We start from the raw sequence: 13,590 nt of genomic DNA on the forward strand, positions 1-13,590 counted from the left end.
CAATGGTAGAGCTTTTAATACCACACCGTAGGAGGATATTAAAACTTAACTTATTATCATGTCACTGTTGTTTGTCCTTTTGCACACTGACATTTTTTGCACTCTGATTGTGAAATTGTCTGTTGTACATTTAAAAACAATCTCTTTTATAAGGCTTCGTTTTGGATTTTCGGGTTGTTCACAGTATCTGTATTATACCATTTTTAGTACTTTTTATTAGATTTTTAAAAAAATGTTTTATCTAAACCCTGCATGCTCCTGTGTGTTTCTACCCTTGGGGCGGAATAGCTCGGTTGGTAGAGTGGCCGTGCCAGCAACTTGAGGGTTCCAGGTTCAAGTCCCGCTTCCGCCATCCTAGTCACTGCCGTTGTGTTTTTGGGCAAGACACTTTACCCACCTGCTCCCAGTGCCACCCACACTGGTTTAAATGTAACTTAGATATTGGGTTTCACTATGTAAAGCGCTTTGAGTCACTAGAGAAAAGCGCTATATAAATATAATTCACTTCACTAATTCACTTATGAGCTGCTGAAAGGTAAATTTCTCTTGGGAGATGAATAAAGTATCTATCTATGTAGTTATCTATCTGTCATGCAAATGCTAACTGTGAGCTAGAGCTCTTGTATGTAAACTAAGGTGCTCAGATCAGATATTTCTGATATCAAAAAAAACATTTTGCAGTTTTGCATTATTGTTTACCAACTCAGGAAATAAGTCATCGTACACAGAGCAAAAACCAAATTATTTAAATCAGAGCCAATTGTAGGAAATAATTTCAAAATGTAATTTCTATTTTTACACCGCCATCCTGTTTTTTTGTCTGAAAAAAATGGTGATCAAAAATTAAATTAATGAATGATCTTGAAAATTTGAAATATCAGCATTGGTATGACCATTACTGATCCTGGCTGTAAAGACTCGGTACTGGACCAATACCCAACAGTAGAGATGTCCGACATATATGCTTTAAAATGTAATATCGGAAATTATCGGTATGGGTTTCAAAAAGTAAAATGTATTAATTTTTAAAACGCCGCTGTGTACACGGACGTCGGGAGTACAGAGCGCCAATAAACCTTAAAGGCACTGCCTTTGCGTGCCGGCCCAATCACATAATATCTACGGCTTTTCACACACACAAGTGAATGCACGTATACTTGGTCAACAGCCATACCGGTCACACTGAGGGTGAACGTATAAACAATTTTAATACTGTTACAAATATGCGCCACACTGTGAACCCACACCAAACAAGAATGACAAACACATTTCGGGAGGACATCTGTACCGAGGATGTCGTTGTGGCTTGTACAGCCCTTTGAGACACTTGTGATTTAGGGCTATATAAATAAACATTGATTAATTGATTGATCCGCACCGTAACACAACATAAACACAACAGAACAAATACCCAGAACCCCTTGCAGCACTAACTCTTCCGGGACGCTACAATATACACACCCCGCTATCCCCTACCCCACCGCCCCCCCAACCCCGCCCACCTCAACCTCCTCATGCTCTCTCAGGGAGAGCATGTCCCAAATTCCAAGCTGCTGTTTTGAGGCATGTTAAAACAAATAATGCACTTTGTGACTTCAATAATCAATCAATCAATCAATCAATGTTTATTTATATAGCCCTAAATCACAAAAGTCTCAAAGGGCTGCACAAGCCACAACGACATCCTCGGTACAGAGCCCACATAAGGGACGTCGATGTGAATGACAATGAGAAACCTTGAAGAGGACCGCATATGTGGGTAACCCCCCCCCCCCCCCCCCCCCCACCCCCCCCCCCCCTTTAAGTACAGTCCTTAGTGGATCTAACATAATAGTGAGAGTCCAGTCCATAGTGGGGCCAGCAGGAGACCATCCCGAGCGGGGACAGGTCAGCAGTGCAGAGATAAATAATATAATAATAATAAATAAATAATAAATATGGCAGTGCCATGTTGAAATTTTTTTCCATGACTTGAGTTGATTTATTTTGGAAAACCTTGTTACATTGTTTAATGCATCCAGCGGGGCATCACAACAAAATTAGGCATAATAATGTGTTAATTCCACGACTGTCTATATCGGTATCGGTTGATATTGGAATCGGTAATTAGGAGTTGGACAATATCGGGATATCGGCAAAAAAGCCATTATTGGACATCTCTACCCAACAGTGTAGTATCTGTTGCGCTTGGGTTGCATGTTAGCAATAGTTGTGATCCCAAAACGCGGAAGTCAGCAGGAGAGCAGCTTCCAGGTAAAAATGTATTTCATGTAGGCGTAGGCGAAACACAAAAACTCAACTGCAGGCAAGTGCATGCAAACAAAAACCCGAGTGCATCTTAGAGAGCACGAAGACATAAAACAGCTACACAACGATTACTAGGAAACACTCACGGTCTAGCATGAGACAAACCATAGTAGTCAATAATTCAGCATCCACAAATGCGTGAGACTGGCTTAAGAAGCTCCCTGATTGCAAATAATAATCAGGCGGTCACAACAACGCTCTGAGGCAGGGGTCGAGTCACTGCCCGCTAACACATACAAAACTGGAAGTCAACCAAAACCAAAATCACCAAAAACTGTTCCCGAGCGCGGCCACCACTGCTGCTCACTGCTCCCCTCACCTCCCAGGAGGTGGAACAAGGAGTGTGTGTGTGACTATCTGCGGTACTTTAATTTTAATGTTAAAACAAGAGCGACAGATAGGAACTGAAACACCAAACATAGGGAAATGTCAATAAATTCAAAATAAGACATGAGCTGTCGTGACAGGTCCTGGCAGTATCATCTAAAACTATCCCAAAAAACAGAAGAATACGTTTTTTATTAGATTTTAACAGAAGTGTAGACACGACCATGTTAGAACAGAAAGTAACCCGCAAGTAAATTAGCAAGTCGAATAATAATACGACTGGAAATTATGCAATATGTTAACACACATGTCAACAGCCAAATTAGGAGCCCTTTTAACCTGTTTTGAAATGCTTCTAATATGAATTTCAATCCAAATATTATATCATATTTGCAGGAGGCTGCAATACATATCGCAAAATAGATTTTTGGCCTTATCGCACATCCCTAATAAGAAGAGTAAACGCTCTAATTATATATATTAAAGTATGGAAATTTCTTATAATGGTTATTGTGACCAAAATGATCACGGCTACCATTATCACGGTATTTTTAAATGTGTTTAAAAATTTTCAAAAAGTACTTATGCTGAAATCTTTTAACCAAGTTTTATTTTAAAAAAACACACATTCAAAAGGGTTTCATTTGTAGAAAAAACATTATTGTAGATAAAAAACCTGTTTCAAGTACCTCGAATATAATTTTTCTGTGCAAATAAAAGCAATACAAGCATTATAAACAAAGTACCGTAATTTCCGGACTATAAGCCGCTACTTTTTCCCCTCGTTCTGGTCCCTGCGGCTTATACAGGGGTGCGGCTTATTTACGGCCTGTTCTTCTCCGACACCGACGAAGAGGATTTCGGTGGTTTTAGTACACAGGAGGAAGACGATGACACAATGATTAAAGACTGACTTTTCATATACCGGTAGGCTGGTTATTTTGACAACGTACAGGCGAGCACTTTGTATTACTTTGCACCGTTGTAGTATTTGTACTCTGCACGAATGCTGTTCGCCATGTCAAAGATGTGAAAGTTTGATTGAATGATTGAAAGATTTATTGTTAATAAATGGGCAGTTTGCGTTCCTAAACAGTCATCTCTGCCCCGACAATCCCCTCCGTGGTAGCAGGAACCCCTATATACTACGGTAATTACACATCAAAACCCTGCGGCTTATAGTCGGGTGCGGCTTATATATGGAGCAATCTGTATTTTCCCCTACATTTAGCTGGTGCGGCTTATAGTCAGGTGCGGCTTATAGTCCGGAAATTACGGTAATATCATTGGTACTTTAATATGGGAGAAAAAAATAATGATATAAATAAATGAAATAAATGTGAAAATTGTACAAAATGGCACTTGATGTACATAAGAGATAAAAAAATAAAAAACAAATGTAAGAATTTTGCAAAGTAACTGCACTTTATGTCCATATACAGTATTTTTCGGAGTATAAACCGGTCCGGAGTATAAGTCGCACCGGCCGAAAATGCATAATAAAGAAGGGAAAAAAACATATATAAGTCACACTGGAGTATAAGTCGCATTTTTTGGGGAAATGTATTTGATAAAACCAACACCAAGAATAGACATGTGAAAGGCAATTAAAATAAAGAATAGTGAACAACAGGCTGAATAAGTGTACGTTATATGACGCATAAATAACCAACTGAGAACGTGCCTGGTATGTTAACGTAACATATTATGATAAGAGTCATTCAAATAACTATAACATATAGAACATGCTTTACGTTTACCAAACAATCTGTCACTCCTAATCGCTAAATCCCATGAAATCTTATACGTCTAGTCTCTTACGTGAATGAGATAAATAATATTATTTGATATTTTACGGTAATGTGTTAATAATTTCACACACAAGTCGCTCCTGAGTATAAGTCGCACCCCCGGCCAAACTATGAAAAAACTGCGACTTATAGTCCGAAAAATACGGTAGATAAAAATAGTGTTCTTGTTGTTTTTATCAATATTGAAATTACTATTGATTATGTGAGATTTAACAGAGTTGGGGTGTGGTGTGAAAGCGACTCCATCATGTAATTTGTAATGTTTAATAAAAAGGCTATAAATGTTTTCTATAAATGTTTTTTTGTTCAATGATAGTATCAACGTGTCATCTTTTTCAAATTTTTTATCTCTATTTTTACATTTTGATAGATGTATTTTTGTTGAAGTTATGTACATTTATATGTACATGTAGATGCTGTATAGGGACAGATCCATTAAGCGTTTGACCAGAAATATGTTGTATAGGAATTAACTATACCCAATAAAACATTAACCAAATGCTATATCACATGAATGTTTTTTAAAATAATAACTTTGAAATGAAAAAAAACACAAGTAATGTAAAAAAAAAAAAAAGTCTAATAAACAAGCTTTGTTTTTCTCCAACACCACCAAGATTGGCCAACAAAAATAGAGTAGTGATATCTCTCACATCAAATACACAATCTTCACAGCCTGCATTCAATTAGATGAGATGACAAAACATTTAGATAGTATTTATGTTATTTGAACACTGATAAAGGTTGCAGTTAAATGAAGGACAAGTGAGTATCCCAGTAAATAAACTAAAGACTTTATGAACAAGTTGTGGCAACAACTCAATGCTCCCGAAACATCGCCTGCTGCATGTTTCCTCACATCATTAACTCTGTCACAGCAGGACGCTGTATTGAGAAAATGAATACATCAAATAGTTTTCTCCTTCGCTGTATATATTTAGTGTGAGACAAATAAGTCCCTTATTGTCCACACCTGTCGCCATCTAAAAACAGCAGTGCGCTCTTAAACGCACGCTGAGACTTCACGGAAATGAAGCGAGTTAAACCAAGCGCTCGGCTCTGTTTACTCTGAGAGGACATCTCCGTAGCAAAATTGGTGTAGTTGTGTTCCTCCATGGTTTTTTGAAGCTTAACGACGCTAGTGCGCATGCACCAGCGCTGTTGTGACTCCGTTTACAGGAAGTAAGCAGTGTTTCCTAAAACGCATTAATAAATGACGTTTTTTTTCGGTAATTTAAAATTGAAAAGGTATTACTAACCGTCTGGAATTTTACCGCGGTTTATCAATATATCGTTTACCATTACATCCCTAATATATACACTACTGTTCAAAAGTTTGGGGTCACATTGAAATGTCCTTATTTTTGAAGGAAAAGCACTGTACTTTTCAATGAAGATAACTTTAAACTAGTCTTAACTTTAAAGAAATACACTCTATACATTGCTAGGTAAATGACTATTCTAGCTGCAAATGTCTGGTTTTTGGTGCAATATCTTCATAGGTGTATAGAGGCCCATTTCCAGCAACTATCACTCCAGTGTTCTAATGGTACAATGTGTTTGCTCATTGGCTCAGAAGGCTAATTGATGATTAGAAAACCCTTGTGCAATCATGTTCACACATCTGAAAACAGTTTAGCTCGTTACAGAAGCTACAAAACTGACCTTCCTTTGAGCAGATTGAGTTTCTGGAGCATCACATTTGTGGGGTCAATTAAACGCTCAAAATGGCCAGAAAAAGAGAACTTTCATCTGAAACTCGACAGTCTATTCTTGTTCTTAGAAATGAAGGCTATTCCACAAAATTGTTTGGGAGACCCCAAACATTTGAACGGTAGTGTATTAACTTAAACTGGTGAGAGGACGGGGCATAAATTTGAAATCGGCATTTATCGTAAAGAGGGTTTTACTTCCAAAATGTGACAAATTGTTATATTCTCCTGAGAACCAGTGTCTTCTGCGTTGGGCATTTGTTTTTGGTCTGTTTTTTGAGTCATTGTTTCAAATTTAGGGGAAGAATGTAGCCCTGTTATGCACAACACAAATGTCAGGAGGATACGTAACAAGTTGTGCCACGATATCAGACATCATTACCTTTCATCCGAGGACTACGGTACTCTGGGGATTTGCCCAATGAAGACATGCCTTTTTGGATGCAGAGCGTTGGCAGCAAAGTGAAAGGACAGCGATTGCAGAAGACTAATCTTCCTTGTTATCTTTGTCAGCCTATCGACCTGGCAATTATTTTCTCCTCTCTCTTCCAAAAAAAAAAGGATCATTGATCCAGGTTTGCTTAGTGGTTTTGATCGGCAGGTCAAAACTGTCACCCCTTATGACCTTTTTTTTTTATCTTTGTCAACCAGGCACGGAAAAGGTCCGTCAGGCGTTGGAGTGCCAGCATCTCCACGTGGTTAACCCCGATTGGCTGTGGAGTTGCCTGGAGCGCTGGGAGAGGGTGGAGGAGTCGCTCTTCCCTCTAAAGGAGGACTGCTCCAAGCAGACACGGTACGATAAAGATCGAAATAACCAGAGTTGATTCATAACCAGAATGGGACTCAATAGAGTGCAGACCATCACCAAAGCTGATCTGTAATACCAGATGGTGAAATCTACCCCATTTTAATTGTTTTAATTAATAAATTAGTTGTAAATTGACCGCTTAGTTTATAATCCAGGAGCGTAGGTAAAAAATAATCACTATTCACACTTAAGACTGGGCCAATTATGGATTTGTCTCCAATTAATTGATTCTGACACACTGTTGATTGATTTAATCTTGAAGCAGCTGAAGCAAATTAGAGTAATAACATAATCTCTTATGCATTTCGTTTTTCTGGTTTGCACTTGCATGACTAGTTGAACGTTCCAATGTCTTTAACTTTCCTCTCTGCTAGCTTATGTGCTATTTGAAGGTTAATGATAAACATACAAAAAAATAAGTTGTAACAGCTGAGTACCTTGAATAGGACGGAGCTGTTTTTCGAACTAAGGCTATATTCACACTAGGTCCATTACGATTTTTTTTGTAAACACCGTGACGACTGTTCTCGGATGCGTTCCGTTCACATTAGACCAGGGGTCGGCAACCCGCGGCTCCGGAGCCGCATGCGGCTCTTTGACCACTGTGATGCGGCTCAGCTGCATACCTGCCGACCCTCCCGATTTTCCCAGGAGACTTACGGATCTCAGTGCCTTTCGTAGAAATCTCCCGGGGCAATTATTCTCCAATTTTCACCCTAACAACTTAATTAAGGGCGTGCTCTAATGGCACTGCATTTATTGTCCTCTATAGTCAGCACAAACGAGCACTGCATTTATTGTCCTCAATATATGCGCCACACTGTGAACCCACACCAAAAAAAGAATGACAAACACGTTTCTGGAGAACATCCGCACCGTAGCACAACATAAACACAACACAACAAATACCCAGAATCCCATGCAGCCCTAGCTATCACCAAACCCCCCCACACATAAATCCCCCCCTCCCTCCGTGCGTCGATTGAGGTGGGCGGGGTTTGGTGGTATCGGGGGTGTATAATGTAGACCGGAAGAGTTAGGGCTGCATGGGATTCTGGGTATTTGTTGTGTTGTGTTTATGTTGTATTACAGTGTGGATGTTCTCCAGAAATGTGTTTGTCATTCTTCTTTGGTGTGGGTTCACAGTGTGGCACATATTTGTAACGTAACAGTGTTAAAGTTGTTTTATACGGTCACCGTCAGTGTAAGCTGTGTGGCTGTTGAACAAGTATGCCTTGCTGTCTCTAACGTATGCAAACCAATGCTGCATTCAACATGTAGCCGAGCAGGTGCGCTGTTTGAGCATGCTGTAGAGGGCGCTAAAAGCAGTGCCATCACGCCATGGAATTCGGGAGTCTCCCGGAAAAATTGTGGGGGTTGGCAAGTATGACGCTTACATGCGCCATTCATTTAAAACTCGCGGGCCGCACTATCATTAAAATTTCATATTAAGGTGTGGGCCGGGGCGTGTGTCTGAGACCCCTGGTTTAAACATAGCAAAAAAAGCTTTATATGCAGTGTTAATTCATTTTAAACTTTCAAAAGAGTTTTGTGGCTCCCATTGTTTTCTTTAATTTGTGAAACTTGTCAAAATGGCTCTTTGAGTGGTAAAGGTTGCCGACCCCTGCATTAGACCAATAGACCTCAAAACAATATAAAGTGGCAAGAAATATGTCACTAATGAATTTAGATAAAAATGTTCTGCACCAAACATCACTCCATATTCTCTACTGCTCGCCAGTGTTGTTACCACATCTTAGGTATTGTGCAAATATATGGGGAAATAAATACAAAAGTACACTTATTCACATAGCATGTTACAAAAAATATAGATCAGTACATAAAGTGATTACAAATACATTGGATGCAGCCACCGCAGTTGACAAACTTCACACAAAAGTCATAATTTCTCTGCGATTGTTGGTCCAAAGCTAATGAAGTTTTTGGCAAAATGAGGAAATAAGTTCTTTTTTTCTGTCGTGTGTTTTTTACAGTGCCATCGGGTGCGTGTTAGAGGGCCTGCTGGTCACTAAACACAAATACAGCCGGAAAATTATTCTCTCTCAAAATAAAATCATGTTTTATTGTAAGTTCATGAGCTGCGGTATGTTTAGAACTATGTATAGACATATTATTTTGGTTAATTGTGTCAGAAAACGACAGCAGTTGCATGTATGCGGGCACAGCCACACGCGTCCTTATTAGCAGTCATGCCGCCTGTATTGTAGTTGGCCATACTCTTTTTATACACGACTTTGCTCCAAGCCAGATCCGTGTATGGTGAGCGTATGGACAATTTGGTTTCATAGTTTGTCCTAAACATGGCGCCCTGTAGTCACATGAGGGGCTTTTGACCAATTAGAGAGAGTTTTGCCAGACAATCTCTTAAAGGCCTACTGAAACCCACTACTACCGACCACGCAGTCGGATAGTTTATATATCAATGATGAAATCTTAACATTGCAACACATGCCAATACGGCCGGGTTAACTTATAAAGTGCAATTTTAAATTTCCCGCTAAACTTCCTGTTGAAAACGTCTATGTATGATGACGTATGCGCGTGACGTCAATCGTTGAAACGGAAGTATTCGGACGCCATTGAATCCAATACAAAAAGCTCTGTTTTCATCTCAAAATTCCACAGTATTCTGGACATCTGTGTTGGTGAATCTTTTGCAATTTGTTTAATGAACAATGAAGAGTGCAATGAAGAAAGTTGTAGGTGGGATTGGTGTATTAGCGGCTGGCTGCAGCAACACAGCCAGGAGGACTTTGAGGTGGATAGCAGACGCGCTATCCGGCGCTAGCCGCCGACCGCATCGGTGATCGGGTGAAGTCCTTCGTCTCACCGTCGATCGCTGGAACGCAGGTGAGCACGGGTGTTGATGAGCAGATGAGGGCTGGCTAGCATAGGTGGATAGCTAATGTTTTTAGCATAGCTCTGTGAGGTCCCGTTGCTAAGTTAGCTTCAATAGCGTCGTTAGCAACAGCATTGTAAACCTTTTCCAGGCTGGAAAGCATTAACCGTGTATTTACAGGTCCATGGTTTAATAGTATTGTTGATTTTCTGTCTATCCTTCCAGTCAGGGGCTTATTTCTTTTGTTTCTATATGCAGTTAAGCACGATGCTATCACGTTAGCTCCGTAGCTAAAGTGTTTCGCCGATGTATTGTCGTGGAGATAAAGGTCACTGTGAATGTCCGTTTCGCATTCTCGACTCTCATTTTCAAAAGGATATAGTGTCCGAGGTGGTTTAAAATACAAATCCGTGATCCACAATAGAAAAAGGAGAGAGTGTGGAATCCAATGAGCCAGCTTGTACCTAAGTTACGGTCAGAGCGAAAAAAGATGCGTCCTGCACTGCACTCTAGTCCTTCACTCTCACGTTCCTCATCCACAAAGCTTTCATCCTCGCTCAAATTAATGGGGTAATCGTCGCTTTCTCGGTCCGAATCGCTCTCGCGGCATTGAAAACAATGGGGAAACGTGAGGAGCCTTTCAACCTTTGACGTCACGCTACTTCCGGTACAGGCAAGGCTTTTTTTATCAGCGACCAAAAGTTGCGAACTTTATCGTCGATGTTCTCTACTAAATCCTTTCAGCAAAAATATGGCAATATCGCGAAATGATCAAGTATGACACATAGAATGGATCTGCTATCCCCGTTTAAATAAAAAAAAATCATTTCAGTAGGCCTTTAAATAATTGATTAAAAGCCCTTCACGTGACTACAAGGCGCCATGTTTAGGACCAACTATGAAATTGAGTTGTTTATACTCTCTATAGACAGCTCTGCTCCAAGCAACAATACATCAGAAAACACGTGTTGTTGCAAGGATTATTACAAAGATAAATTTTTTGAGATGCTACTTACATCGTCAATAGGATCTTTCATTTATTTTCTTTCTCATGATTGAAGGAGCAACAGCCCAGCGGCTTTCCAATGGGACACTCGGCAGCAGCCTCATTTCCAACACCCCGCTCCAATTCAACACAAACCTCCGCCACCACCTCCCGAGGTGCGAACCTACGACCCCATCACCGGGAAGCTGATTCGCAGGGCCCCTCGGGCATTACCGTCAGCGCCTTACCTCCAGACGTCGGGACCTTCTCTGTCTGATCAACAAGAGCAGACGTATCTCAGGTACTGCTGTATATTGATTACATAGTCATGCAATTATATTCTAGCAGATATCAGCGAGAGTATTGTTTGCTCTAATAGCTATGTTTGAGAAATAATGGCAACATGCAAGCACCAACCTTTGGTTATTCAAAGCTACTATATATTTGTCTGTGTTCTACTGACCAAAAGACTCATTCATAACGCATCTTAACTACATTGTTAAGTCCACTGTGTCCCGTTTGCTTCCATTCCTTCCCCTTAAACAAGCGCCTGTGCTTCCTATACGACTCCCAATGGAAACATGCAGTTGCCTCATCTCCTCAACAGTGCGACAAAACACACGCTTAAGGGGTTATTTGTTGTTTCTCTATTACTGCTATGTCAACATTACACAGGAAGATTTACGTTCTATTTGGAAATGATCCACAGGGGGGTGAGCACGGCTTGAGTTGCGTCTCTATAGTGGCAGACTTGTGGAAAACAATATAGACGAAATGTCTTTGATATTGGATAATGATGAAGAAGGATAAAAGTATCTTGAGTACGCTGCCGGGTGTGTATTTACCTAAACAGGGTGTTAATTGGAGAAAGGCCATTATTTCTCAAATTTGAACACTCATAGTATACTGTATAACAACTTTTATACAGTTGTTCCGATCCGGTTTTTGTGCTGCCGATTCCGATACCGATCTTCCATGAGTGAGAGCTGCCAAAACTAATAAAGATACCGGTCACATGTCAGGGTTTCCTCCACATGTAATTGATTATGGCACGGCACCACAGCAAAATAAAAGCCAACACACCTTTACAAAAAAAGGGTATTTTAGGTGAAAACTACTTCAATCAATCAATCAATCAATGTTTATATAGCCCTAAATCACAAGTGTCTTAAAGGGCTGCACAAGCCACAACGACATCCTCGGTTCAGAGCCCACATAAGGGCAAGGAAAAACTCACAACCCAGTGGGATGTCAATGTGAATGACTATGAGAAACCTTGGAGAGGACCGCAGATGTGGGTGACCCCCCTCGCCCCCTCCTCTAGGGGAGACCGGATGCAATGGACGTCGAGTGGGTCTAGCATAATATTGTGAGAGTCCAGTCCATAGTGGATCTAACATAATAGTGAGAGTCCAGTCCATAGTGGGGCCAGCGGGAGACCATCCCGAGCGGAGACGGGTCAGCAGCGCAGAGATGTCCCCAACCGATGCACAGGCGAGCGGTCCACCCCGGGTCCCGACTCTGGACAGCCAGCACTTCATCCATGGCCACTAGACCTGTGCCCCCCTTCCACAAGGGAGAGGGGGGCAGAAAAGAAAAGAAACGGCAGATCAACTGGTCTAAAAAGGGGGTCTATTTAAAGGCTAGAGTATACAAATGAGTTTTAAGATGGGACTTAAATGCTTCTACTGAGGTAGCATCTCTAACTGTTACCGGGAGGGCATTCCAGAGTACAGGAGCCCGAATAGAAAACGCTCTATAGCCCGCAGACTTTTTTTGGGCTCTGGGAATCACTAATAAGCCGGAATTCTTTGAACACAGATTTCTTGCCGGGACATATGGTACAATACAATCGGCAAGATAGGATGGAGCTGGACCGTTAGGTATTTTATACGTAATTAGTAAAACCTTAAAATCAAAGTTTCAATCAATCAATCAAGGTTTATTTATATAGCCCAAAATCACGAGGTGTCTCAAAGGGCTGCACAAGCCACAACAACATCCTCGGCTCAGATCCCACACAAGTCGCCAGTGCAGGTGAGCCAGTATAACAAACTTTCTTGTTCTGGTCAAAAGTCTAGCAGTTTTATCCCTGTGGTTTACAGTATATAAAGGTGCGGCAAATCAATGGATTTTATCTTTTCCAACAGCCATAATGTTTTGTAAAAAACAAACCTACATAGTCGTAACACCTACACAGAGACTGAAAAGGTTTGTTATTGTTTGTGCTATGGTGCCATCTTTTGGATAGGTTCGCTTACTGCAGGTGCTGCTGGTTGAATGTCAACAGTATTTCCTTCTGTTTCTTGCCTCGAGCCGGAAGTATAAGTGCTGTTTTGTCTACTAGCTGTCCATTGCATTCATATGCACATAAATGCACTGTTTTTAAAGTTGCAAGTGATAAACGCTTATTTAGTGAAACGAAATGTAAAACGGCATCAATAATCATAAATTAGTGGCTAGACACCCTGGTGGAAGCAAAAACAAGATTCGCCAAAGGGCACTCGGCCATCTAGCAGGGTAGGAAGAGCTCAACATCCTTGGCCGGACGTCTTCCTAGGAGAAGGACAACTCTGACTACAAACCTTGGTATGTAATACCCGTAGACTTGGTGTTTACACTGCACCGTTGGGCGGATGAGCTGAACAAACCAGCAAACGGCCAGGCCGGAGGAGGTCTATACATATATATAGACTCAACGACCATGTGTAAAGGAGTAAACCTTCCAAAATCAGGAGTGGAGCCCCGAAGGCGGATTGGTGCCTTGCAAACACTGTTTC

The 13,590-nt window shown here is 40.9% G+C and overlaps 1 protein-coding gene across 2 annotated transcripts in view; it reads left to right on the plus strand.

Annotated features, from left to right (window-relative positions):
- The window catches only part of ctdp1 (CTD (carboxy-terminal domain, RNA polymerase II, polypeptide A) phosphatase, subunit 1), a 124,939-nt gene that overhangs the window by 30,025 nt on the left and 81,324 nt on the right, over window positions 1–13,590 (plus strand). For both annotated transcript variants that reach the window (XM_062047484.1, XM_062047483.1), the window contains exons 9-10: window positions 6,809–6,950; window positions 10,887–11,106. In XM_062047484.1, coding sequence (XP_061903468.1) covers window positions 6,809–6,950; window positions 10,887–11,106 — 362 coding nt within the window. The remainder of the gene's footprint in view (window positions 1–6,808; window positions 6,951–10,886; window positions 11,107–13,590) is intronic.

The sequence above is a fragment of the Entelurus aequoreus genome, linkage group LG05 (assembly GCF_033978785.1).
Source record: "Entelurus aequoreus isolate RoL-2023_Sb linkage group LG05, RoL_Eaeq_v1.1, whole genome shotgun sequence".
Lineage (NCBI taxonomy): Eukaryota > Metazoa > Chordata > Actinopteri > Syngnathiformes > Syngnathidae > Entelurus > Entelurus aequoreus.